Here is a 23,682-nt window from a genome sequence, read left to right on the forward strand (position 1 = left end):
TTGCAGTCACCAGCTACACAGCTAACACAAGAGCAGGGCGGTTGCATGGAGCCCTGGTCAGTTAATCAGGCTGTTCATGGCAGGGGGGAGTTTTCCCCCCTACCTCCTTGGAATGGCATTGTGCTCTCCGCTCCTGACATATTTCAACTTAATATGACTGGGGCAGTCTGTACCTGTAAGCTGTGTACACAGGTACCTGTACCTGTAAGCTGTGAGTACACAGGTCTATACGTTTGTTGTGGTGTGAGCATAGGACAATGTGTGTGGGTTAGCCACACACATTTTCCTGAGGCAGGTCTGCCATCACTTACAAATTTCATAAAAGCCCAGGTGATCCCAAACCTACCATGTCGATGTTCAAGTTCCTCAGAACAGTATAATCAAATTGAAAGAGAAAACCAGCACAGCTCACAAACGCAAAGAAAGGCACATATGAGCATTTTGCTCCCACTATAGAAAGTGGCACAGGAGTTACAATGTTTCGATTTCACAGTATAAAACCCATGATAGGAAGGAAAACCCTCTCCCAAGTTTACCAGAGAGATTCTGGCCCAATAAAGGCATGCTTGGATTGCAGGGGGTGCCTCAATGAAGTAGGCTATGCAAATAGGGATCACAGGGTCTAGGGGAGAGATCATACACATGTCCAGTTCCAAGGTGAAATAGAAATTGGTGGATGGCCCTCAAATAACCTTAGGTCATCCCCAGTACAGGTTAAAAAACCATGAGCACATGGCCCGATGAGAGGACAGCTCATCGCACACAACACAGGTGCAGGCCATCACCCCAAGTGCCACCCAAGGGGAGAAGAAACAGGCTTTTAAAACTTGGGTGAGCTGCCAGGAAGAGGGCAGCAAATTGTGCGATGCCTTCGTCTTGAGGAACCGGTGCCAGGAGAAGACATCAACGGAGACCAAGCGGGAAGATTGCTGTGTGGTAAAGAGGCAGACGTGTGCTGTAGGTTGGCAGGAGAGTTTGGGTTAGAGAAGGAGCTGATGTGTCAGAGAAGGAGATTTAAAAGTGTGTGTAGCCAGTGGGAGATCTTATATTTTAAGAGAGAGAGATGGAAACTGATTGGGAGCAGAGACAGAGGGGTGTTATCTTGGAGAGGAGAACAAGGGTACCACCTGGCAAGAGGAACACAGAAAGATTGTGCGGGAGACAGATGCTAGCTGGGAGGCAACTGTGGGGGAGAGTGGCGTGTTGAAGAGAGGAAGAAGGGAGACAGTGTTAGACAGTGGGGGAGAGAGAGACAGTTTGATGTCAGGTGAAGAGAGATATAGAAATCCTCTTAGAGTTGTGAGAAAAGAAAGAGACCGAATTAGAGATTTGTCAAGATCTAGGGGTAAATGTTTGGTGTAGAAAGGGAAAAGGAGAAGGCTTTGGGGGAGGGGAGTAGTGTGGCGTTATGGCAAGATCTCCTCAGAGTAGAAGGAAATTGATATCATAAGAAGGTAGAAGGAGAGACCTAACGCCTAGACAGGCGTGCTTTCAAGCGTTGCATCATCACTCCCATGCTCAAAGCACCCACCCTTGAGTCCTGCTTGCCATCTGACTTTGGCTCTCTCTCCTCCCATTCTTATCCAAACTTCACTAGAGATTTGTTTACTCTCAGTTTTCCTCTCGTCTCCATCTGCATTTTCTTCTTCCTCCTCTCCAACCTGGATTTCGTGCTGCGCATTCCACTGAGTCTACTCTTTTACATGTCCCCAACACACATCTCTCTCCTCGGCATAATACGCTATCTTCTAGGCTTGTTCTTGTCCATCTTTCTGCAGCTTTTGGTACTGTCGATCGGCTAACTCTTCTTCCTTCTCTTTCCTCTCTGTTCTCAAGTGGTTCACATTTTATGCTTCGAACCGTTCCTGCTCGGACTCGTGGGCTGTGCCGCTCTCTTCTTCCCACCCTCTCCCTTTTTTGAGTTCCTCAAGGGTCTGTCCTTGGACCCCTCCTTTGCTCTCTGTCCACCATCCCTCTCTCAGTGCTCATCAGCGCCTTTAATCTTTCATGTCACTTTTACGCTGATGACACTCAGATCGTCTTTTCCTTCTCTTCCGCTATTCGACTTCAATTTGAACTCCCTTCCCGCTCCTCTGTAACTCCTCCTCTCATCTCAGCTTCTCTTCTTTCCTTTGACTGCTATGTTCTCTTTCATTTTCTTTGCTTTTCTTTGCTTCGTTTTCAAATCCCTGCAGTGTCTTGCTTCTCACTATCTCTGTTCTCTGGAGCCCTGCGCGTTATTTTACTCCCTCTTTCTTCTATCTGTCTCCAAACCACCGTGCGCCTCCTCTCAGTTTTGTTAATTTACGCTCCTGGCACCCAAACACTAGAACTTCCTTCCCCTCTGCATTCGCACCTCCTCTTCCTTCCATGTCTTTTAGACTCAGCTAATAACTCCTCTTCTTCAGTCCTGCTCCCATGCTTAATCCTGTTCTCCTGTTTTCCACTCTATTCATTTTCACTTTGTACTGTATTGCTGAATAATTATTGTCAAAGCGCTTTGGCGAAAGCGCTCTATAAATAAAATACAATACAAATATAAAGGGGAATGATTGGTGACCAGGTTAGGTCAGGGAGAGAACCAGAGGCCGCCACCATAGGTAGTGAGGACAAGGAGGTTTCAGGCTGCATTGGTGGTCCAGGGTGGAGTTCACAGGCAAGTGAGGGGTCGAGAAAGCACAGCTACACTAGCGAGACAGGAAGGACAGCCCATGAGTAGTCAGTGTGCAAGAGGGAGTGGGGGCAGGAAGAAGCACTAGAGGAGCAGGTGGTGAGTGGTGATACTAGTGCCACGTTTCTTCACTAAACAGCACCACTCAGCTTCAGGATTCACAGAATCCATCCTAGTTGCAGCCATTGATGACCTTTGCTTCATCCTGGACATAAGATTTGTAGGGATATTAATGTTCCTCGGCCTCACTGCAACCTTTGCCATCATCAATCACTTTTGCAATATTGACTTATCGGAGACGCAGGCTATTCTTTCCCTTTGACCACATCCATTCTATGCCTCCTGAGACGGATGGTTCCTGGGTCCACTGCTACTGCCGTCCCTCGCCGACTAAGTGTAGAGAACCCCAGGGTTCTGCATTACCAACCCTTGTTCATTATCTATTTACATCCTGTTCCAGAGCTAATTTGTTCTCTTGGTCTAGTTTTCTTTAACAATGCGGACCATGTTCAAATCATTCTTGAAGTGTCACTCTTCCATTTCCCTAAGATCTGAGCAAACTTCAATACAAGCACAACAGCAGTGGCCGCCTTGCTGCAGCATTTCTGCAAATCAAATCCAAATGAATAAGAAACCTTTGTTAGCAGGTGTTCCCCTTTAGCACTGAATTCCTCCTCCTATGCTACTGCATTCCCCTCCATGAATGTATTGTTACCCAACTTAATGTTACTCATTGTATCGACCTCGGAAGGAGGAGTGAAACCACCGGGATTCGAACCTGTGTCCATGAGAGCAAACAAAGGTCCTTGTCCGGCTTACAGAATAGGTTCCATTTAGAAAGCTTTACTCACCCTCAAGAAAAGAGTTTGTAGTCTATTGGTTCAAAAAGGCAAGACCTGCCGGGCCTTCTCTGTACTGGGCCCATTCCTCTGGAGTAGTCGATTTTGATCCTTGGGGCACCAGCTCCAATTCTGCAGAACAGATAAAACCCTTTTCCTTTTTAGAGCGAATCGGCTTCAAATAAGCATCTAATCTCAAAACTGTCTAGAGGCCACTTGCAGTGAATTTATGTTTATGTTCGGAAGGCGTTTTAACATAGCATAAGGTAATGAAACTGAGTATATGTCCATGACACCCAAATATTCTTGCATCTAGGCGGCATCCTCAGAAAACCAATAATCAATCTGAACAATCGCAATGCAAAAGTTATTGACTAGATCCATAAAAACCCACCAAAACAGAGATTACCATATTAAACACCGGCCATCATCGTGGGAGTTGCAAATGTGGCTGCAGTCGCTTGACCCCTGCCACAGTCTGGTGCAGAAGATCTAAAACCTGTGTGAGAAAACCATCTCACAAACAACATGCAATGTCCAGATCCACTTAGTAGTCAAGAGGTTCTTCTTCCAACTAAGTGCATAACATCACATCATTGGCATGTTCGCAATCAATTGCAAAATCCCAGTCAAGGGCTCAGTCATCACATGACTCCTCGACAACGGCGACGGGATTCACCTCAGACTATCCAAGCCCCGAATCCACAGGATCCAGCTCATCCAAGGAGTCGCGGCCCACCGTATCTTAAAGCGTAAGTGCCATGAGCATATCCCACCAGCAATCGGAGCCCTCTTTCAAGTGGTCAGGATTCAGTTCCTTGTGCATCATCAAAGGTCCTACTTCACTGCCCAAAACATTCAGAAAAACATACCAAATAGATCACTGAGGTCAGCAAATGGAAGACTACCGATAACTTCCAAACGCACCCTCGCAATGAAAGATGATCCGAATGTGTCAATCCTTTGGGGATAAACTAGTCCATTCCTGGTTTTAACTTTGCACACTGGGACTTGTAGTCCTGGATTCCTCCAATTTAAATCCAGGACAACAAACCATGGAAGCGAAGTTAATACCAGGACCGGACTAGTGTCTCTTGAATGAAATGGATAATTTGGCATATATGGGCCTGCACACTTTGGCTCTTCTCCCCAGGGGTAACCAGGGGCTTAGAGAACCAGCAAGTGTTCAAGTAGTCACCAGAAAAGTACCTGTTTCCAAATGTAGACAAAAGACACAGCCCCGATCAGGCTCATTTTAGCACTCAGATACCCTGAAATGAGTGCTGTGCATTGAAAATACTCAAATACATTTTAAAAAATAACAAGTTGCTGCACAGTAGTGTGACATAGTAGCTGTGAAGGAGGAAGCTGTGTATCTCAGGGCGCTGGACGAGTGTGACAGCCTCCATCATGCATCAATGCGGCAAGTGTGTAGGGTTATGGATGCAGATCTGTGCTCACTGCCTCTGTGCTGGGTATACAGTGATTATACAGGTATATCAATCTATCTATCTATCTATCTATCTATCTATCTATCTATCTATCTATCGTCTATATAGCGCCACATATCCAGAGAACTAACTGTGGAGATGCAGCATTGGTCGGCCGGGTTTGTATGAGTGAACCAAATATATATATCAGTGAAAGGACTTTAGGTACGGCGCAGTTGATATGATCCAATTTATCGAAAAGAAGCCAGTGAGATTTGTCGGGAGTGGAAAGTGATGATCACGATACTCCTCACTCAGGGTTTAACTGTGGATGTCCCCCATGAATTAGTATCTCCCTGTTATTTCCTGCTATGATTTCATGTATGTGCTCATGTGCTGTGTAACAGGGGGTGGGAGGGCGGGTGCTCTGAGTTAAATATGACCGTCACTTCCCCCAGCCGCTGAATTTCGAGGGTGTTGTTGCGATAAATCATATCACCTTAACTGTGTCTTAACTAAAGTTTTTCACTGAATTTCAAGGTTTTGTTTCATGCTAAATCTTCTCCGGGGCGTTACAGCCCCCCAGTGAGACAGACATTGGAAGTGGCGGGAGGGCGCGTACGGTCTCATGATGAGCATGTCCTGGGGAAAGCAGAGGACCCGAGGCAGCAGAAGTATGGCAATGGCTGATTTCATTGGCCGCAGAGATCCGGATGAGGCGCAAGGCCAGCATACAGTGAAACAGAGCTACACTGCAGGCTGAGGGGCGCAGAGAGGAGGCAAGGGGGCAAGGGCATGTGGGGGGTGCTGGAGTGTGTGGACGCGGGCTTGACCCGGTAGAAAATGCCTGCATTCCATCGTTTCTGATTGGCCCCCATGGATTTGTATTCTTCACTGTGAATACCACCTATATACCCACTTGCACCCTTCATATTAAAATTAGCATGGCTGATAAACCATTATTATTTAGACTTGCTTTTGAAATGCCTAGCATACCAAATGAAAGATTATTTCTTATGGACCACAGTGGTGCCATCTAAGTTCCACCAGTGATTTTAGCCCATAATGATCTTGGCAGTCATATCTACCCTGAGTTGTGGACCGCACCATGTCCTTATCCTGAAAACAAGATGGCCGCCCGAGTGTTGGTTGGAATAATGATTGCCTCATTTCTGCTTTGCGTACGAATGTAATTACCATTTCTATTGGATTGCTCTTAACATTTTATTTGCCTCTCTCACAGGTTCACCATCTGCCACAAGACAGAAGTGATTAAAAATACTCTAAACCCGGTCTGGCAGCCGTTCACGATCCCCGTGAGAGCCCTGTGCAACGGGGACTTCGACAGGTCAGAACCTTTCTTCTTCCACCCCCTCATTTCCTGCCCCTTGGTGTATCTCTTTAGCTGGCTGCCATCTATCTGCCATAACGAGAGTGGCGCGCTGCCCCCTCACAGCCGTGCCATCTGCCTTGGCGAGGAATGCAGCTGTGTGAGTAGCAGCCCACATGGGCTCTTCCTTGGCCAACCTTGACTCCAGCGTTCTGATCCGCCTGTCGGGCGCCGCGCTTTCCATGCCAACCACATCTCCAGCATCTGTGAACTTCAGCGCATCAGGGTCCTGCCTGTGCCAGTTGTGTCAACTTCCCAGAGGCACGGCTCTGAATGCATAACTCAGCGTACTGTGCAGTGATAGCTTGTCACATCCCATCTTGCGCCTTGTCAATGCCACGCGTCACTCAGGCAGAGCAGGTCCCCCACCAACGTCAGATCCGCAGCGCTACCAGAACACATGGCCTCGCTCAGATGGGACCGCTCAGAGAGCAGAAGGCTGAGAAAAGAGACACTTGTTGATTTTCAGTAGGGAGTAGCCAAGTGTGACAAGGCTGGGGCACACAGCTGTGAAGAAAGAGCAGAGGTTGTGCAGTACTCAAAGATGCAGAGAGACAGAGTGCCACAGATATGTCTCCGTGTGCGCCTCTGTCACGGGGGAGTGCGGGGTAAGCTTCAAGGACTGCCACTGTAGAAATTACACACCATTGAGTATTATGCTTGCAATTTTCCACATTTACAAAACAGTGCGAAAGGAAGGATTCAAAACAGGTGAAATTGCCTTTACTCTCTATTTTGTGAACAATGTTAAGGCCGCTTGTAAAGTAAATGTTGCATGCTCTGATATGTGGAATGCGATCATGGAATGTGGAACCTGGAATGTGGGAGCAATGATGCAGGACTGCTGAGCAGTTAAGAGGGAACAGAGAAGAAGCCGGCGGGGTGTACATGTGTCCTTCAATAAAGCAGTCTCCAATCACTTACCTTACATGTCCTGTGTGGATCCTTTCACTGGCGACGAGGATGGGATCCACAGGGTATGTAAGGTAAGTGATTGGAGAATGCTTTATTGAAGAACACATGTCTGGACTCACACGGATTCACCCCTGTGCATTGGGCCGCAAAGTCATCGGCTCGTTGATTGAACTTGGCAACAAACAAAAGGTGAGCCGCGCCTTGCCTCTACTGTGCGCACCGGCTTATTGCGCTTAAAGATGGCATGTAAAGGGCCTCCCCAATCCAATTGAAGGTTGTCCATTGCCTTGAGTGCGTGCAGCCAATACACACGTGAAGAGTAACGGGAGTGAGCCAGGGCGCGGCCAGCACCGGTTGTCTGCGGGTAAAGCGAGAGTAGCAGTCAGCTGACCGAAGCGTTGCAAGCTGCTGAGGAAAGGACCCAGCAGCGTCCGAATATGAGCCTCCATTTTGATTACCACAGTAACCAATATCAACAACAACAACGAACGGCCCGATTCAGAAGAGCAGAGCACACAGGCTGTTGTGCACATTCACTATATTTCTCACATTAGGAAGCTAATCTGCATTATTTAGTGCGCACAGCATTCATGCAAGATTGCAGAGTACAGTAAAAGCACACCTGTAAAAGCCTCAACCAGGAACTACAATCACGTTTTGAAGGTGCTATCGAATTTATAACTGTCCGTTATATAACCCATACATCTAAAGTGACATTATAAGACAGCCAGAATTCTCACCTTCACCGCAGTTGAATGGCTGCGCAAGCAGAGCCTCCTCCTAACTACTTCTTGGATGTTCAGGGGGAACCCGTCTTTTGATGCATTGCATTGGCAAGATGACAGGAAGAGATGCTTCCGATGTGACAGTCCGGGGGGTGTTTAGGGAGTGGGCAGTGAGACAGCCGATGGCCCCCCTTTCCTGTATCCATGGCCCATCCTATTTTATAGGATTCTCCCCCCTTCTGCACAAACACTGGGCCTAGGAAAAGGGTGACTGAGAGTAAAGAGGCTAACACTTACATATCTCATTGGGCATGTCCCGCTAATCGGGTCAGGCAAAGTCAGGTACTTGACTTTAACCACATACCCATTAGCCCTCACCACATAGATAAAAGGCGGAACGTAGAGACAAACTCTGGGTGAGATGGAACACGAGAAGGAGCAGAACCTCCGGGGTAAAGGCGAACCCACTGCAGCAGAGGGAACGACAGAGGGACGAGAGCAAAGGATAGAGAAACCCAAAAAGAACACTACTTGCCCAAAGAGAAGTGGTTAGTTGCAGCAGGCCTGGACTGCCACCCGCCTAGGACCAGTGAAGGAACTCGGTCCTCGACAAACAAGTGCCTCTGCCAGAAGTAGCAGGACGGAGAGCCCACAAACATTAATAACCAGGAGCGGCCCTGAGAAGCACCTTCCCTCCATCGCGGCCATCAGTACAGAAGGGGAACGCAGTTCTAGGAAAAACCTCACCCCTGGTAGGTCTGCAACTGTGCCCCAACGCCCCCGCAGAGACCAGGTGAGAGTAACATCTCCTTGTATTAAACTGCCATTTGGAACTCCTGTTCGCTCGTGTGTTTTGCCTTTCCCAGAGTGTGTTTGCGTGCTCCACCTTTTCTCTGTGTGGGGAAGTGTGATGGAAGTCGGGTGTGCGTAATGATCCGTAATTGCCTGATTCTGCCTGACTGTGGTGTTCGGACATGTCAGGTATACGGCTCTGGTGTTAGTCCATTGACGCTCACAGTGAACTGTCTGTGAGAAAGTATTCATGTCGGGAAAAGGGGAGGGTGAGATCCTAGATATCCTACCTGGTAGGATGGGGAAAAGGTGTTACAGGGAAGGGGATACTGCACCTCGCCATCCAGTGTCCCACTTCCACTCCCCAAAGAACCCTCATCCAGGTGATGCTCCCGCACTGGTGCACCCCCAGGAACTGGATCCAAAAGCGATGGCCGTGTCCTGGCCACCTGGATGACAGATGCCTGGGGACTGGCGAGTGAGACACCTTCAGGTTTCTCACACTGCCCTGACTGGACCTCCTCCACTTTTTGACCCATGAGTTCCAATTTCAGCTATGCCAACTCAGTGAAATGTGAATTTACTGGGAGGCAAATTTGATCTGTAAAAAACCTATCTCCCAGCTTGTCAAGTCTTATTTTAGTCTGCAGCAACTTCAGTGGCTCCACCCATTTTCCTCTCAAGCTAATTGCTGCTTATCAACTCTAACGTGGATCAAGCCAACACATGGAGCTTTGGTGGTATTCTGGTGGTAAATCCACAGAAATACAGCTATGTGGATTTACTGTTACAGCCACTTGGTCCGGCAGATTTACAGCGGAAGTTGTGGTAGGCGGTGTAATTACCCATTTTCAGGATTCCATCAGACTCCATGGGGATTTTCAGCAGAAGTTACCGGCAGCAGTAATTAGGTCGATTTTGCTAATTTTTGGCAGTAAATTGTTTTTTTTCCCTCCAGCTTTTTACTCCACCACCACACCACCAAAACCTGGAGTCGCTTGATGCAGTCACGAGGTTACTGGAATTTCAGTTCAAACACTTACAACTCATTCCAAATGTAGCAGTTTGTTTGCCTCACTATCTCCCCCAGTTTACTTTTTTCACAACTGCATGTCAAACTCTTCACTGCCTTGTAATACAACAGCGATTTCAATGTAAGACTCCTTGTTACGCTATAAATATCTAGATGGCCTACATAGCATGGCTCAATATTTAGCTGGTAAGAGGTCCCTTCTTTCACCCTCACTCACGCTTCCATGTTTCAATGCTCTCTTACTTTCGACCCCTAAATCTAAGGGACAGGCGTTTTACTGTGCGGGGGACGCCACTAATGCAACTCCTTACCTTATCACACCCGATCTCGCCCTAATCTGCTGCCTTTTTGTAATGCACTGAAGACCTTTTGTTTTCTGTTAACACTTTGTGTCAGTTGTGCCTCACTGTTTACTACTCGATGCCCAGGTACCGTTCATTCTGGATGGTTGGCTTGTGATCGATGTGTTTATAAATATCATATCAATAGAGTACTGTGGCCCAGTCTGGCTGTAAGTGTAGCTTCAAGCCCAATTCTCATCCAGGAAACTGCACAGATTGAAATCAGTGTGTGTGGGTGAGAGGCAGCATGACGCACAACCGAGTAGCACCGCAGACGGAATAGTTCGCCATCACAATATGGTCTAGTTTAGGGGGCCTGCGAAGTGTGGTTCTCCAGATGTATTCATACTGCTTGATACAAAGAAAAGCCAGAAGGGGAAAACCAGGAAATGGGTCTTTTCCTGGTTTGCACCCTGTCTCTTAAACAAGTTACCAATGCAGCTACAACTGTCCCCCATCCTGCACTTCAGAAGTAGTCTCCCATCCTGTACTTAAGAAGTAGTCTCTGGAACAAGTTACCAATGCAGATAGAACTGTCCCCCATCCTGCACTTCAGAAGAAGTCTCTGGAACAAGTTACCAATGCAGATAGAACTGTCCCCCATCCTGCACTTCAGAAAAAGTCTCTGGAACAAGTTACCAATGCAGATAGAACTGTCCCCCATCGTGCACTTCAGAAGTAGTCTCTGGAACAAGTTACCAATGCAGATAGAACTGTCCCCCATCCTGCACTTCAGAAAAAGTCTCTGGAACAAGTTACCAATGCAGATAGAACTGTCCCCCATCGTGCACTTCAGAAGTAGTCTCTGGAACAAGTTACCAATGCAGATAGAACTGTCCCCCATCCTGCACTTCAGAAGAAGTCTCTGGAACAAGTTACCAATGCAGATAGAACTGTCCCCCATCCTGCACTTCAGAAGATGGAACAAGTTACCAATGCAGATAGAACTCTCCCCCATCCTGCACTTCAGAAGTAGTCTCCCATCCTGCACTTCAGAAGTAGTCTCTGGAACAAGTTACCAATGCAGATAGAACTGTCCCCCATCCTGCACTTCAGAAGAAGTCTCTGGAACAAGTTACCAATGCAGATAGAACTGTCCCCCATCCTGCACTTCAGAAGAAGTCTCTGGAACAAGTTACCAATGGAGATAGAACTGTCCCCCATCGTGCACTTCAGAAGTAGTCTCTGGAACAAGTTACCAATGCAGATAGAACTGTCCCCCATCCTGCACTTCAGAAGAAGTCTCTGGAAAAGTTACCAATGCAGATAGAACTGTCCCCCATCCTGCACTTCAGAAGATGGAACAAGTTACCAATGCAGATAGAACTGTCCCCCATCCTGCACTTCAGAAGTAGTCTCCCATCCTGCACTTCAGAAGTAGTCTCTGGAACAAGTTACCAATGCAGATAGAACTGTCCCCCATCCTGCACTTCAGAAGAAGTCTCTGGAACAAGTTACCAATGCAGATAGAACTGTCCCCCATCCTGCACTTCAGAAAAAGTCTCTGGAACAAGTTACCAATGCAGATAGAACTGTCCCCCATCGTGCACTTCAGAAGTAGTCTCTGGAACAAGTTACCAATGCAGATAGAACTGTCCCCCATCCTGCACTTCAGAAAAAGTCTCTGGAACAAGTTACCAATGCAGATAGAACTGTCCCCCATCGTGCACTTCAGAAGTAGTCTCTGGAACAAGTTACCAATGCAGATAGAACTGTCCCCCATCCTGCACTTCAGAAGAAGTCTCTGGAACAAGTTACCAATGCAGATAGAACTGTCCCCCATCCTGCACTTCAGAAGATGGAACAAGTTACCAATGCAGATAGAACTGTCCCCCATCCTGCACTTCAGAAGTAGTCTCCCATCCTGCACTTCAGAAGTAGTCTCTGGAACAAGTTACCAATGCAGATAGAACTGTCCCCCATCCTGCACTTCAGAAGAAGTCTCTGGAACAAGTTACCAATGCAGATAGAACTGTCCCCCATCCTGCACTTCAGAAGAAGTCTCTGGAACAAGTTACCAATGCAGATAGAACTGTCCCCCATCGTGCACTTCAGAAGTAGTCTCTGGAACAAGTTACCAATGCAGATAGAACTGTCCCCCATCCTGCACTTCAGAAGAAGTCTCTGGAACAAGTTACCAATGCAGATAGAACTGTCCCCCATCCTGCACTTCAGAAGAAGTCTCTGGAACAAGTTACCAATGCAGATAGAACTGTCCCCCATCCTGCAATTCAGAAGAAGACTCTGGAACAAGTTACCAATGCAGATAGAACTGTCCCCCATCCTGCACTTCAGAAGATGGAACAAGTTACCAATGCAGATAGAACTGTCCCCCATCCTGCACTTCAGAAGAAGTCTCTGGAACAAGTTACCAATGCAGATAGAACTGTCCCCCATCCTGCACTTCAGAAGAAGTCTATGGAACAAGTAGTCTCTGGAACAAGTTACCAATGCAGATAGAAATGTCCCCCATCCTGCACTTCAGAAGAAGTCTCTGGAACAAGTTACCAATGCAGACAGAACTGTCCCCCATCCTGCATTACAGAAGTAGTCTCTGGAACAAGTTACCAACGCAGACAGAACTGTCCCCCATCCTGCACTTCAGAAGTAGTCTCTAGAACAAACCAATGCAGACAGAACTGGAGACTGTCCCCCATCCTGCACTTTAGAAGAAGTCTCTGGAACAAGTTACCAATGCAGATACAACTGTCCCCCATCCTACACTTCAGAAAAAGTCTCTGGAACAAGTTACCAATGCAGATAGAACTGTCCCCCATCCTGCACTTCAGAAGAAGTCTCTGGAACAAGTTACCAATGCAGATAGAACTGTCCCCCATCCTGCACTTCAGAAGATGGAACAAGTTACCAATGCAGATAGAACTGTCCCCCATCCTGCACTTCAGAAGTAGTCTCCCATCCTGCACTTCGGAAGTAGTCTCTGGAACAAGTTACCAATGCAGATAGAACTGTCCCCCATCCTGCACTTCAGAAGAAGTCTCTGGAACAAGTTACCAATGCAGATAGAACTGTCCCCCATCGTGCACTTCAGAAGTAGTCTCTGGAACAAGTTACCAATGCAGATAGAACTGTCCCCCATCCTGCACTTCAGAAAAAGTCTCTGGAACAAGTTACCAATGCAGATAGAACTGTCCCCCATCGTGCACTTCAGAAGTAGTCTCTGGAACAAGTTACCAATGCAGATAGAACTGTCCCCCATCCTGCACTTCAGAAGAAGTCTCTGGAACAAGTTACCAATGCAGATAGAACTGTCCCCCATCCTGCACTTCAGAAGATGGAACAAGTTACCAATGCAGATAGAACTGTCCCCCATCCTGCACTTCAGAAGTAGTCTCCCATCCTGCACTTCAGAAGTAGTCTCTGGAACAAGTTACCAATGCAGATAGAACTGTCCCCCATCCTGCACTTCAGAAGAAGTCTCTGGAACAAGTTACCAATGCAGATAGAACTGTCCCCCATCCTGCACTTCAGAAGAAGTCTCTGGAACAAGTTACCAATGCAGATAGAACTGTCCCCCATCGTGCACTTCAGAAGTAGTCTCTGGAACAAGTTACCAATGCAGATAGAACTGTCCCCCATCCTGCACTTCAGAAGAAGTCTCTGGAACAAGTTACCAATGCAGATAGAACTGTCCCCCATCCTGCACTTCAGAAGAAGTCTCTGGAACAAGTTACCAATGCAGATAGAACTGTCCCCCATCCTGCAATTCAGAAGAAGACTCTGGAACAAGTTACCAATGCAGATAGAACTGTCCCCCATCCTGCAACTCAGAAGATGGAACAAGTTACCAATGCAGATAGAACTGTCCCCCATCCTGCACTTCAGAAGAAGTCTCTGGAACAAGTTACCAATGCAGATAGAACTGTCCCCCATCCTGCACTTCAGAAGAAGTCTATGGAACAAGTAGTCTCTGGAACAAGTTACCAATGCAGATAGAAATGTCCCCCATCCTGCACTTCAGAAGAAGTCTCTGGAACAAGTTACCAATGCAGACAGAACTGTCCCCCATCCTGCACTACAGAAGTAGTCTCTAGAACAAGATACCAATGCAGACAGAACTGTCTCCCATCCTGCACTTCAGAGGTAGTCTCTGGAACAAGTTACCAATGCAGACAGAACTATCCCCCATCCTGCACTTCAGAAGTAGTCTCTGGAACAAGTTACCAACGCAGACAGAACTGTCCCCCATCCTGCACTTCAGAAGTAGTCTCTAGAACAAACCAATGCAGACAGAACTGGAGACTGTCCCCCATCCTGCACTTTAGAAGAAGTCTCTGGAACAAGTTACCAATGCAGATACAACTGTCCCCCATCCTACACTTCAGAAGTAGTCTCTGGAACAAGTTACCAATGCAGATATACTCTCTGGAACAAGTTACCAATGCAGATACAACTGTCCCCCATCCTACACTTCAGAGGTAGTCTCTGGAACAAGTTACCAATGCAGATAGAACTGTCCCCCATCCTACACTTCAGAGGTAGTCTCTGGAACAAGTTACCAATGCAGACAGAACTGTCCCCCATCCTCCACTTTAGAAGTAGTCTCTGAAACAAGATACCAATCCTACACTCTGGCGTTCCCACCCATCACGTTCCAAGATCTCGAATGGGAGGGAACGGTCCGGCAGCCAAAATTACCAGCCCGAGTGAAGCGAGGCTGGTTAACGAGGGATTTGGACCGTTACCTCCCGTTCCTACCCTTGGAACGTGGTTTTAACTCCATTTGCAACCTGGGTTACCAAAGCGGTAATCTGGGGTGCTAACAAAAAAGTATTTTCATTCATTGAATGGGACACCGCACGCGCCCCGTTCGATGAATAGGAATACTGAACCAGAATGACCGCCATGGTTATAGAAGGCGGGGCTCCATACAGAGCCCCTCTTCTATGACCATGGGGCTGAAAAAGGGATGCTGCGGTGGCGGCGGGTGGCCAAGCTGCATTCAGGTAAGTGGGAATGGGAAGAGGGGTTGGGATCTTTTTTTTAAAAAGAGAGAGGTTTGGGGTAGATGATGGCCCGCGGCGGAGTAGGCAACCTGTGGGTCCGTGAAGCACGGGCTGAGATGACAGGATTTAGACCGCGATCCACAGCACCTGATTGGTTGCGCACCCCGGGTGCTAATTCAGAGGTAGGTTTGAATCAGGAGAAGATATGGAATATTTCTTCACAAAGTACATCCAGGGTTATCACTCCATTTGCCTCTCCCACTGTGGCTGTCAAGCAAATTGCTGTTGGTATTGTTGTGAGTGTGTTGGCGAAAAATTGTGTCATCTTGTCAGAAATTTACAAGATTACTGAGCCTACCTTAAGCTCCAAAAAGTGCTTGCACTTCAAATAATTCTAATTGAATAGTGTGTTTCTTGTAAATTGGATTTTTCTCTTGCAAGGGAGAAGTTCAATAAGATATGGGGTCTTTACATTTTATGCATAGTTAACTCTCTAGGAACGCTGTAATTGGCACAAAGATTTCCTTTCAGTGGCTAATTCCACAGAGAACCAATCTTCATTGATATGAGCCCTCCATTTAACACAGAATTGTTTCAATGGTGCAACTGCATTGATGGCGGAGGACTTTTTAACATTAAATATATTTGAGATGTAACTCCTGGGTGGGCTCTGTATCTTCATCCGAGAGAGAGATTAATGGGTATCATCAGATGACAGCACCCTGGCCATAATGAATGAAGAAGGATATACCAGTATGGTCTGTCCAAGGAAATAATCCACCCGCAAATAAGAGGGGGGTCATAGAAAGTTCCATCCAGTCTATGAACAGCAGTGTGGTTGGGTCCACTGATGAGGTGCTGGACTCCCATATCGTCCATGGCATCAAGTAGCGTTGTTTTCAAGACATTGTCTTTAGTATTAAACTAAAATGTGTCATCCGCCGTGATAATCAATTGTGAACTCTGGGACATAGGATATGTCACAAAATCTCACGCGCAAGTCGATATCTTGTGGTGAAAGAACGATAAATGATCAACTGAGGAGGAGGTGCTCAGAAGACATTCAAGACGAAGCGAATCCAACCCTTGAAAAGTGGGGCTCCCCTTAATTGAGATGCATAATGAACCTATGTAGACCATCGCTCCCCAACTCTATTTGAGGTTCTATTTTTACAGGAGAGTATGACAGCCTCTCAGAGATTACAGGATCCTTTAAGGTGAACAAATCAGGTTCTAGATCAAGGTCTCTTATTAGATCCTGAACATTATATTTTAGTATTCAACGTATCTTTATTAAATCCACTTTAATGGTGGCTTGTGAGGTGCTCAGATTTCTTTCGGACCGTACTTATCTGGTATAGTTTTGTAGCTTAAAGCAAACCCCACCCCACCGACAATTTGGCTTATCTTAGACACGTCTAGATTCAGTAGATCTTCTGGCATATGTGTGCAGTAAAAATTGGGTGCAATCTCAGTGACTTGTGAAAGGAGTGGGAATAGACAGAGGGAATCTTAAATGGAACAAACAGGTCATCATTAAAGGTCCTAGGCCCGATCATGGCACAGATAGGTTTGTCTCTAGCACTCCTGTGGCACGCCATAGAGCAGCCGCGCACTGGGTCTGCGTTAAATGCAAAGGTGATGCTTGCACAGAAGTAAGCCAGCTAATCAGTGCAGAGTAAAGAGTACGAATGTTGGCTAAAGCAGCTGTCTATCTTAACAAAGTAACACAAAACAAAGAGTTCAAATAATTAAGATACTGACAGAACCCGGGCAGTTTCCATAAAAAATGGGTTCTCCTGCAGCAAAATGAAGAAAGGGCATCGCTGAACCTGCTCTATGCCACTGGGGAGCAGATGCTGCAGATCAGGAGACTGGTGCAGCAGGGTACATGTCACTATACTTTTGGAATGGGGTTATGTACCCTTTTTCGCACAAGAACATCTGCTTTAATGGGCATTGTGGTTACTGATTTCCTTTCAGCCCCGCTTCGTTACCCAGAATGTTGCATCTTTCTACCTCTTGCTGATTCTGGGTTCTTTCCTCGGGGGTGGGTTTTTATAGGGTATTATATCTAGTTAATATAGTTATGCATATTGAATGTTACATTAAGGTATAGACCCTTGTTCGGACATGCCTTTCCTTTGGACTCTTGTACTTTGCTGTTTGGGTTGCTACTGTTGACATTCACAGCCCTTTTGAGATTTTAGCCTGCCCTCAGCCCAGGTTACGACTAAAGGAGAAGGGTGTCTATCTCCTACTTGTGCCCATTTCGCCTTCATGATTGGCCTCAGCGTTGGGCTCAGTAGGCGGCTTAGCCACTACTCATCCTTGTACTCCTGTGGGGCAGAAGTCATTTCGTCACAGGAGCAGACTGGAAATGTGTATACAAGTGAACAAAACGATAAAAAAGAATTGTAAATTTTTGGAAAATACTGGCATAGTCTAAACAGGATGTACGGGGTCTGCTAAACTTGGGGGCTACAGTGGGATTTTACAAACTGTTTGAATGATGGGATTGTTAAACTACCTGTTTATGTTACGTTATGTGTATACTTGTTATGTGCCGAAAGCCCACAGGCATCAGGGCGCGGGAAAGTAACCATGAATATATCAGCATAGAAAACCCAAGAGACAGACAGAAAGAGGATCTAGTTTAGATGAACAAGAACGACTTTCATTTCTTTCGCAAAGTAAGCACATTCCTTTCCACTCGCAGTTCCAGCGGAAGGTTGTTCCAAAACCGTGCTGCCAAGACCGGGAAGGAGGTCTTGAAATGTGTAACTCTAAACTGGGGATATACTGGGTTTGTGCAAAATGGATTGTAAAACTGGCACTCCCTCCAGGGCGATGGCACCTGGCCAGGTGAACCCACTTGATGGGCCAACAGATCTAGATAACATGGGATTTTGTAAGGGTGAAATGTAGTAATTTATGAGTAAAGTTGCCAGCTGTCTGTGCCACAGTGGGAGGGGGAATTGGGGCTCTTCAAAAAATATTATGCATGGGTACAGCATAATCTAATTTGTCCCACCCCAAACTCTCGAATGGGCCCTGGGGTAAGACTGATGCAGATCCCATGAGCTCCCTTGGTGACGAGCAGTCGGTTGTAATGTGTGTTTTGCTCTTGAGCGGAATTCTACCTTGTAGAATTCCACCCTTGCTCTGATGATATGTTTACATCTGTTTAAGGGTCTACGTTCTATAGGAGCCGTTGAGGACTTCAAGTGGAGAGGTGATGTGTAGGCTGAGCACTGCTGGGCTCAGGCTGGTTACCAATAAAGGATCTTCACTTACCTGCAGTGTATACTTCCCTTTATTACACAGTCTTGGAGGTCCTTCTTTTCACTTAACACACATTATCAAAAGCCTGTGTTGGACTGCTCCCAATCCCTGCACTAGGCACTGCCAGTGAGAAGTAGGACAGGAGGCCGGCTGCTGGTTTCTACTGAGTTGACTTAATGGGGGCCTTCTAAAGGACCAGGTGGTCATAAAGAAATTAGAAAGCAGCGAATCAAAGTCACACATTTGATTCGGATGAAGAGGGGCTGCAAGTCTCTCATAAAACAAGATATAGCCGATGAATTGTCGCTGCAACGGGGCAATAAGCCGGGGTGAACTGTAAAATGTGGTATGTTACATTGTGGAATAAGTTCTTAGTTGATGGTGTGTTAGCCGAGAAGCTTGGCATTGGTCCAGATTAGAGATATTGCTGTAGATGTGGGTATCCTGTGCCCGCTCGCTGTGCCACCTGGCGAGTCCTCAAGTATTACAGATACTGATGTAGCTGTGAGTAGCCTGTGCCCGCCCGCTGTGCCACCTGTGAATCCTCAAGTATTAGAGATACTGCTGTAGCTGTGGGTAGCCTCTGCCCGCTCGCTGTGCCACCTGATGAGTCCTCAAGTATTAGAGATACTGCTGTAGCTGTGGGTAGCCTGTGCCCGCTCGCTGTGCCACCTGGCGAGTCCTCAAGTATTAGTGATATTGCTATAGCTGTGAGCAGCCTGTGCCCGCTCGCTGTGCCACCTGGCAAGTCCTCAAGTGAGGCCTGTAAAGTTGAGGCCAGCACTGGTCTGGCTGTTAGGCGATGCACTCCCTGGACAATGTTCCCATGGTCCCAGTGTGGCCAGGGGTGGCCGGAACTCATGCAGATCTGCTATTGAAGCGACACCCCTATGTGCCCTTGTGCGGTGGGGTCTCCCGAGATGAAATAGACTGAAGGCACCTGCACCCTGTACCCTTCTTTCATGTAATGTTGCTGGCCTGACTACCAAATTTCGGCGTTCAAACAGAATGGAGTTTGTCCAAAAGCACACCGTGTGTTGCTTTTGGAAGCCGTGGGCCACACGGTCTGCTTCATGGATGGGCTATATAAGTCACTTTACCCCTGCCACCTAGGGCTCCCGAGGGCACCCTAAGCGTTGGCAGTTTATGTTCGTGTCCACCTGTCTTGCTGTATCAAATGTTGTCTGGGTGTTGAGTAATCTCCCATTCATCATGAAGATGCGGGGGCTGGGGGACTCATATATTGCATGCTACCCACTCCAGCAGTGAGTTAGATGGGCGCTTCTGCGTTCCTCCACTCTAAAGGGGCCTAAATGTTGGTACACCTAACCTTATATCTGAGCGTGGGACAGTCTGTCCCCTAGTGAGGGAATATGTTTGGATTCTTGAAATCCTCTATTTCCGAGGAGGACATTGGGGTGCAGAATTGAGGGGCAAGATTAATTAGTATGGGGAATCCTCGAATGCAGGGTGTAAAGGTGTCACTCCCTGCGTATCCTAAATCATTGTTTTCCCATGAACTCCCTGAAGGCTCCAGTCGTTAATGACATATCGTCCTTGTTGGATTATATGATGTTACCCCGGGACGATTGGTCTTTCAAACAGGCCTTTTAAGTGAAACGTAATTTAGAGATCGATTGACCGTAACCCCATTGTTCTGACAGTTGTTACCCCCTCTTTTTTTACGCAAGAAAGACAATCAAGTATTTCACAGCTTAGAGCTAGCATCTGCTAGGACTGGTGGGAGGAGTTCGACCACGGCGGGTGTACACTGGCCTGGGCTTTTTTGACATTTTATTTAAGAAATAGAATGATGGGAGATCAACCTCAGAAAATGTGTAGGGCTAATCTGCACACATTTTCCTATGCTCGCTGCACAACAAACACATAGTCAAGTATACTCTGGGGGCAATCATCCCTGTCACATTTAGTTGGAATGTGACAGCCAGAAGTACATGAAAAGTATCAAGAGGAGGAGGGCAACACCTTCCTCCTGCAACGGCCAGTCGAATTAAATATCAATAGTTCCATGTTGCCGTCCAGCCCATTGTAGTTGTGTGAGGGTGGTAGCGCATACTGATGAGAGTTAATTGAGGCAGGCCTGCGAAGAGGCCTGGTCACAGAACTAATAAAGGGCAGGACACCCCAACACCTCTTTGACAAGAAATGTGTCAGCTTGAAGATAGTTTCCCTGCCCTCTGTATGAAGGGCAGTGAATGTCATGTAGGGGACCCCCTTTCAGAGGGAAGAAGTATGTGATTTGATGGAGATAGAACATCTGTTCTCGCCACAAACTTCAAAACTTGCACTTTGATCAGGGCCACAGAGAGCTCAATTAACCAGAGAGACACTTTGATCCATAACAGACAGGAAGATGGGTGGGTCTTAGTAGTACATATAGTCAACCCTTACCTTTCCTGATTGTAAGTAAAAGACTCTGGTTATGAACTCACGCATAACAGAATATTGTTGGTGGAGACCCAGGATTGGTTCATTAAGGTAGCCTGCACCAATCACTGGGGCCCATTTAGCTTTAAAGGAGGGTTGAGCCCGTCTTTTGGCAGATCATCCAACGACTTTGAAAGAAGTAAGAAGAAGGACTCATTTGGACCCTGGCGGAGGGTACAGTCTGCCTTACAGGTTCTGCCAGTGAAGAAAGTCCAAGATTTCCAAGAGGGAAGCAAGATCCCTCCCCTAAACATCTCCCAGGGAACAGAGGGAGATACCAAACTCAGAGGACCCATCCAGCAGCTCCAGAACCGGTACCTAGCGAACACAGAGCATGCCCTGCTAGGTTCTGCCAGCAAGCTTCCTAGGCTGGGGTGCTACTGGACACACCCCCTCTGGAAATGGTGACACCGAAAACAGGAGCTACAGAAATGACTAGGTACAATGTAAGCAGGGCAACCTGTAGATACAAGAAAGATGCAACCTCAGTACAAGCGGCAGTTTCTTACCCTATGCATTGTCCACAAGGCGTTCTGGGGCTGAGGACCACACTGTATCCAACACTCTCTTACAAAATATCTTCCTTCTCAAGCCCTTCGCTCATTTACCTCCAACTCTCTAAGGGTTAGACGCTTCGCCAGGTATAGAGTGGGGGTAGTTCTCTCTCCTCTGCAGGTGCCTCCCTCTAGAATAGCCTCCCTGCCCCTCTCAAACTTGAGCTGGACCACCTGAAGTTCCGGAAGCAGCTCACAACCTTCCTCTTCTCCTTTGCTTTCTCTCTCTCCCTCCCCTGCTGACCTACCTGACCTATCTTTCTGCTATAACGACTGGTTGTTTTGCTACTCTGAGTCTCACTGTGTACCAGGCTCTTTCTTGGTCAGCCACCCTTGCACTACCCCCAGGCCTACCGCGCACTTAGGGGCTTTAACTGTAACCCTACAGTCCCTTGTTCTCCTTGCACTACCCAGAGTCACGCTGCCCTGGCTGCACTTACTCAGAGCATTGTTGCCCTGTTTTCCCTTCCCTTCTGCCTTGCACTTCCCCGATCCCTTTCCCTTTGCACTTCTCGTTCTCGCACTTGCACAATCTGAATGACACAAGGCCTAGTAAGATCCTTTGTCTTATCCTCCCTCTGTCTTCCCTCCCTTGTCTTGTCATGCCTAGAAAACACGTGTATACAGGCATGTTATAAATGACTTATCATATAATATCTTCTTGCAGCTCCTGGAATCAATGGAACACCAGTGAATGAACCTGGTGCCTTTAGAAAGACTGACTATTATTCCACACCTAAACCTATGACCATGGTTTACAAGGCATCAGGATACATGGGCCCGTGGCAACGTGAAATCAATACCATTGCGAGACGTGCCCTGCCTCCTAGCGCTTTTTATAAGCTTGGAAGTGCGTGAAGAAAAAGCAAGAGGAAAGGACCTCTCACTTTGTGACGTCATGCATCACGTGCCGTTGTGCAGAAGCGTTATTATGGACTGCAGCGTTTGGGATCTCCCAGATACCACAGAAGCCCTAAACGGCAGTTGAAGGACCCCCCAGCCTCTGTGTCCACCATGATGCCATGCGGCTCCTCCGGTCAACCCCCCCAGTGAGTGTTGCTGCAAGCTGGGTATCAGTGCAGGAGAAGAGTCATCTGTGGCCAGATCCTAACAGTTCTGGAATCTCTGCCTTGATTATAAAGAGATCTTTGGCTTTAATCGCGGTAGTAGCCCCAGCAGAACCCTCCCAGTTTCTGTATTAAGAGGGTTTGTGACACTAGTGGCAACCTTATCAGATCTATTACTCATTAGACCCTCAATTCCCAGCCTATAGATACCCAAGAATGGTTTGACAAAGAATGTTGGAGACAAAAGACAGTATTGTCGAGGCTGATGCAGGATCAGACAGGGAGGTGTGCCCAGGTCCATCCATGCTCCTCACCCGAAGATCTTTGAATAAAGAGCTAGTAGCTTTTAAAAAGAAAGCAGCTCACGAGAGGGTATCTGAGGGGTAAGTGGTAAGCTTAGAGGCTCATGACTCTAGAGGGTACTGGGCGATGTGAGAGCAGAGATTTTCCCCATAGGATGCCATCACACTTTAGTGCAGAGGCCTGGTCTCAACATCTTTTAATCTTTATTCCAACACTGAACTACTTTGGTGCCATTCTATACTCAATGGGGTGCCAGCTTTGTCCAGGTACTCAAAGGCTATGGAATGAAGGTGGGGAGACAGGCAAGGGCAATGTTGGCTGCAGTCTCTTTGAATGAGGCTCTGGGAGCAGGCCGCATATTTACTTAGAGTTTAGACACCGGCATTGACCAAGTCCAACATGCCACAGTCTTATAGATCTTGCATAATAATTCCCATATTCAAGAAAGGGGAGGAGGGCATGGGGCAAATGAACACCCTATGAACAAATAACAGGAAAGCAGATGAGACGCAGAGAGCTCTGTTCACTGACTGAGAGCAAGAACCGAGAGAACCAACTACTGCTCTCTAGTAGAGATCAAGAGTCGGGTATGAAAGGAGAGTGACTAAGACTCTCCATTCCTTGAAACGGGGCAAACCCATAGCGTCACTGAAACTAGGGAAAGAAAATGCATTGGCACCCAGGGAAGAGCCATCAGCCAATCAGGTGTCTGGAACAGCAGGTAAGAATAGACATGCTCTGCCCGCTGCTTCCAGCAACCCAAGGCCCTTCCCCGGGTGGTGACATTTAAAAAAAATGTTATGTAGGGAGGCTCTCTGTTGCTTCCCCACTCCCCACCCCACAAATGAAACAAAACCTCTCCCCCGCCTCCTTCCTCCATCCCCACTTACCTGTGGGACCCAGGGCTCTAAGCACCGGTCAGCTG

The 23,682-nt window shown here is 47.2% G+C and overlaps 1 protein-coding gene across 1 annotated transcript in view; it reads left to right on the plus strand.

Annotated features, from left to right (window-relative positions):
- The window catches only part of CPNE9 (copine family member 9), a 1,803,250-nt gene that overhangs the window by 1,464,551 nt on the left and 315,017 nt on the right, over positions 1-23,682 (plus strand). The window contains exon 10 of the mRNA XM_069643244.1: positions 6,184-6,288. Coding sequence (XP_069499345.1) covers positions 6,184-6,288 — 105 coding nt within the window. The remainder of the gene's footprint in view (positions 1-6,183; positions 6,289-23,682) is intronic.

The sequence above is a fragment of the Ambystoma mexicanum genome, chromosome 2p (assembly GCF_040938575.1).
Source record: "Ambystoma mexicanum isolate Mex_15411 chromosome 2p, UKY_AmexF1_1, whole genome shotgun sequence".
NCBI lineage: Eukaryota > Metazoa > Chordata > Amphibia > Caudata > Ambystomatidae > Ambystoma > Ambystoma mexicanum.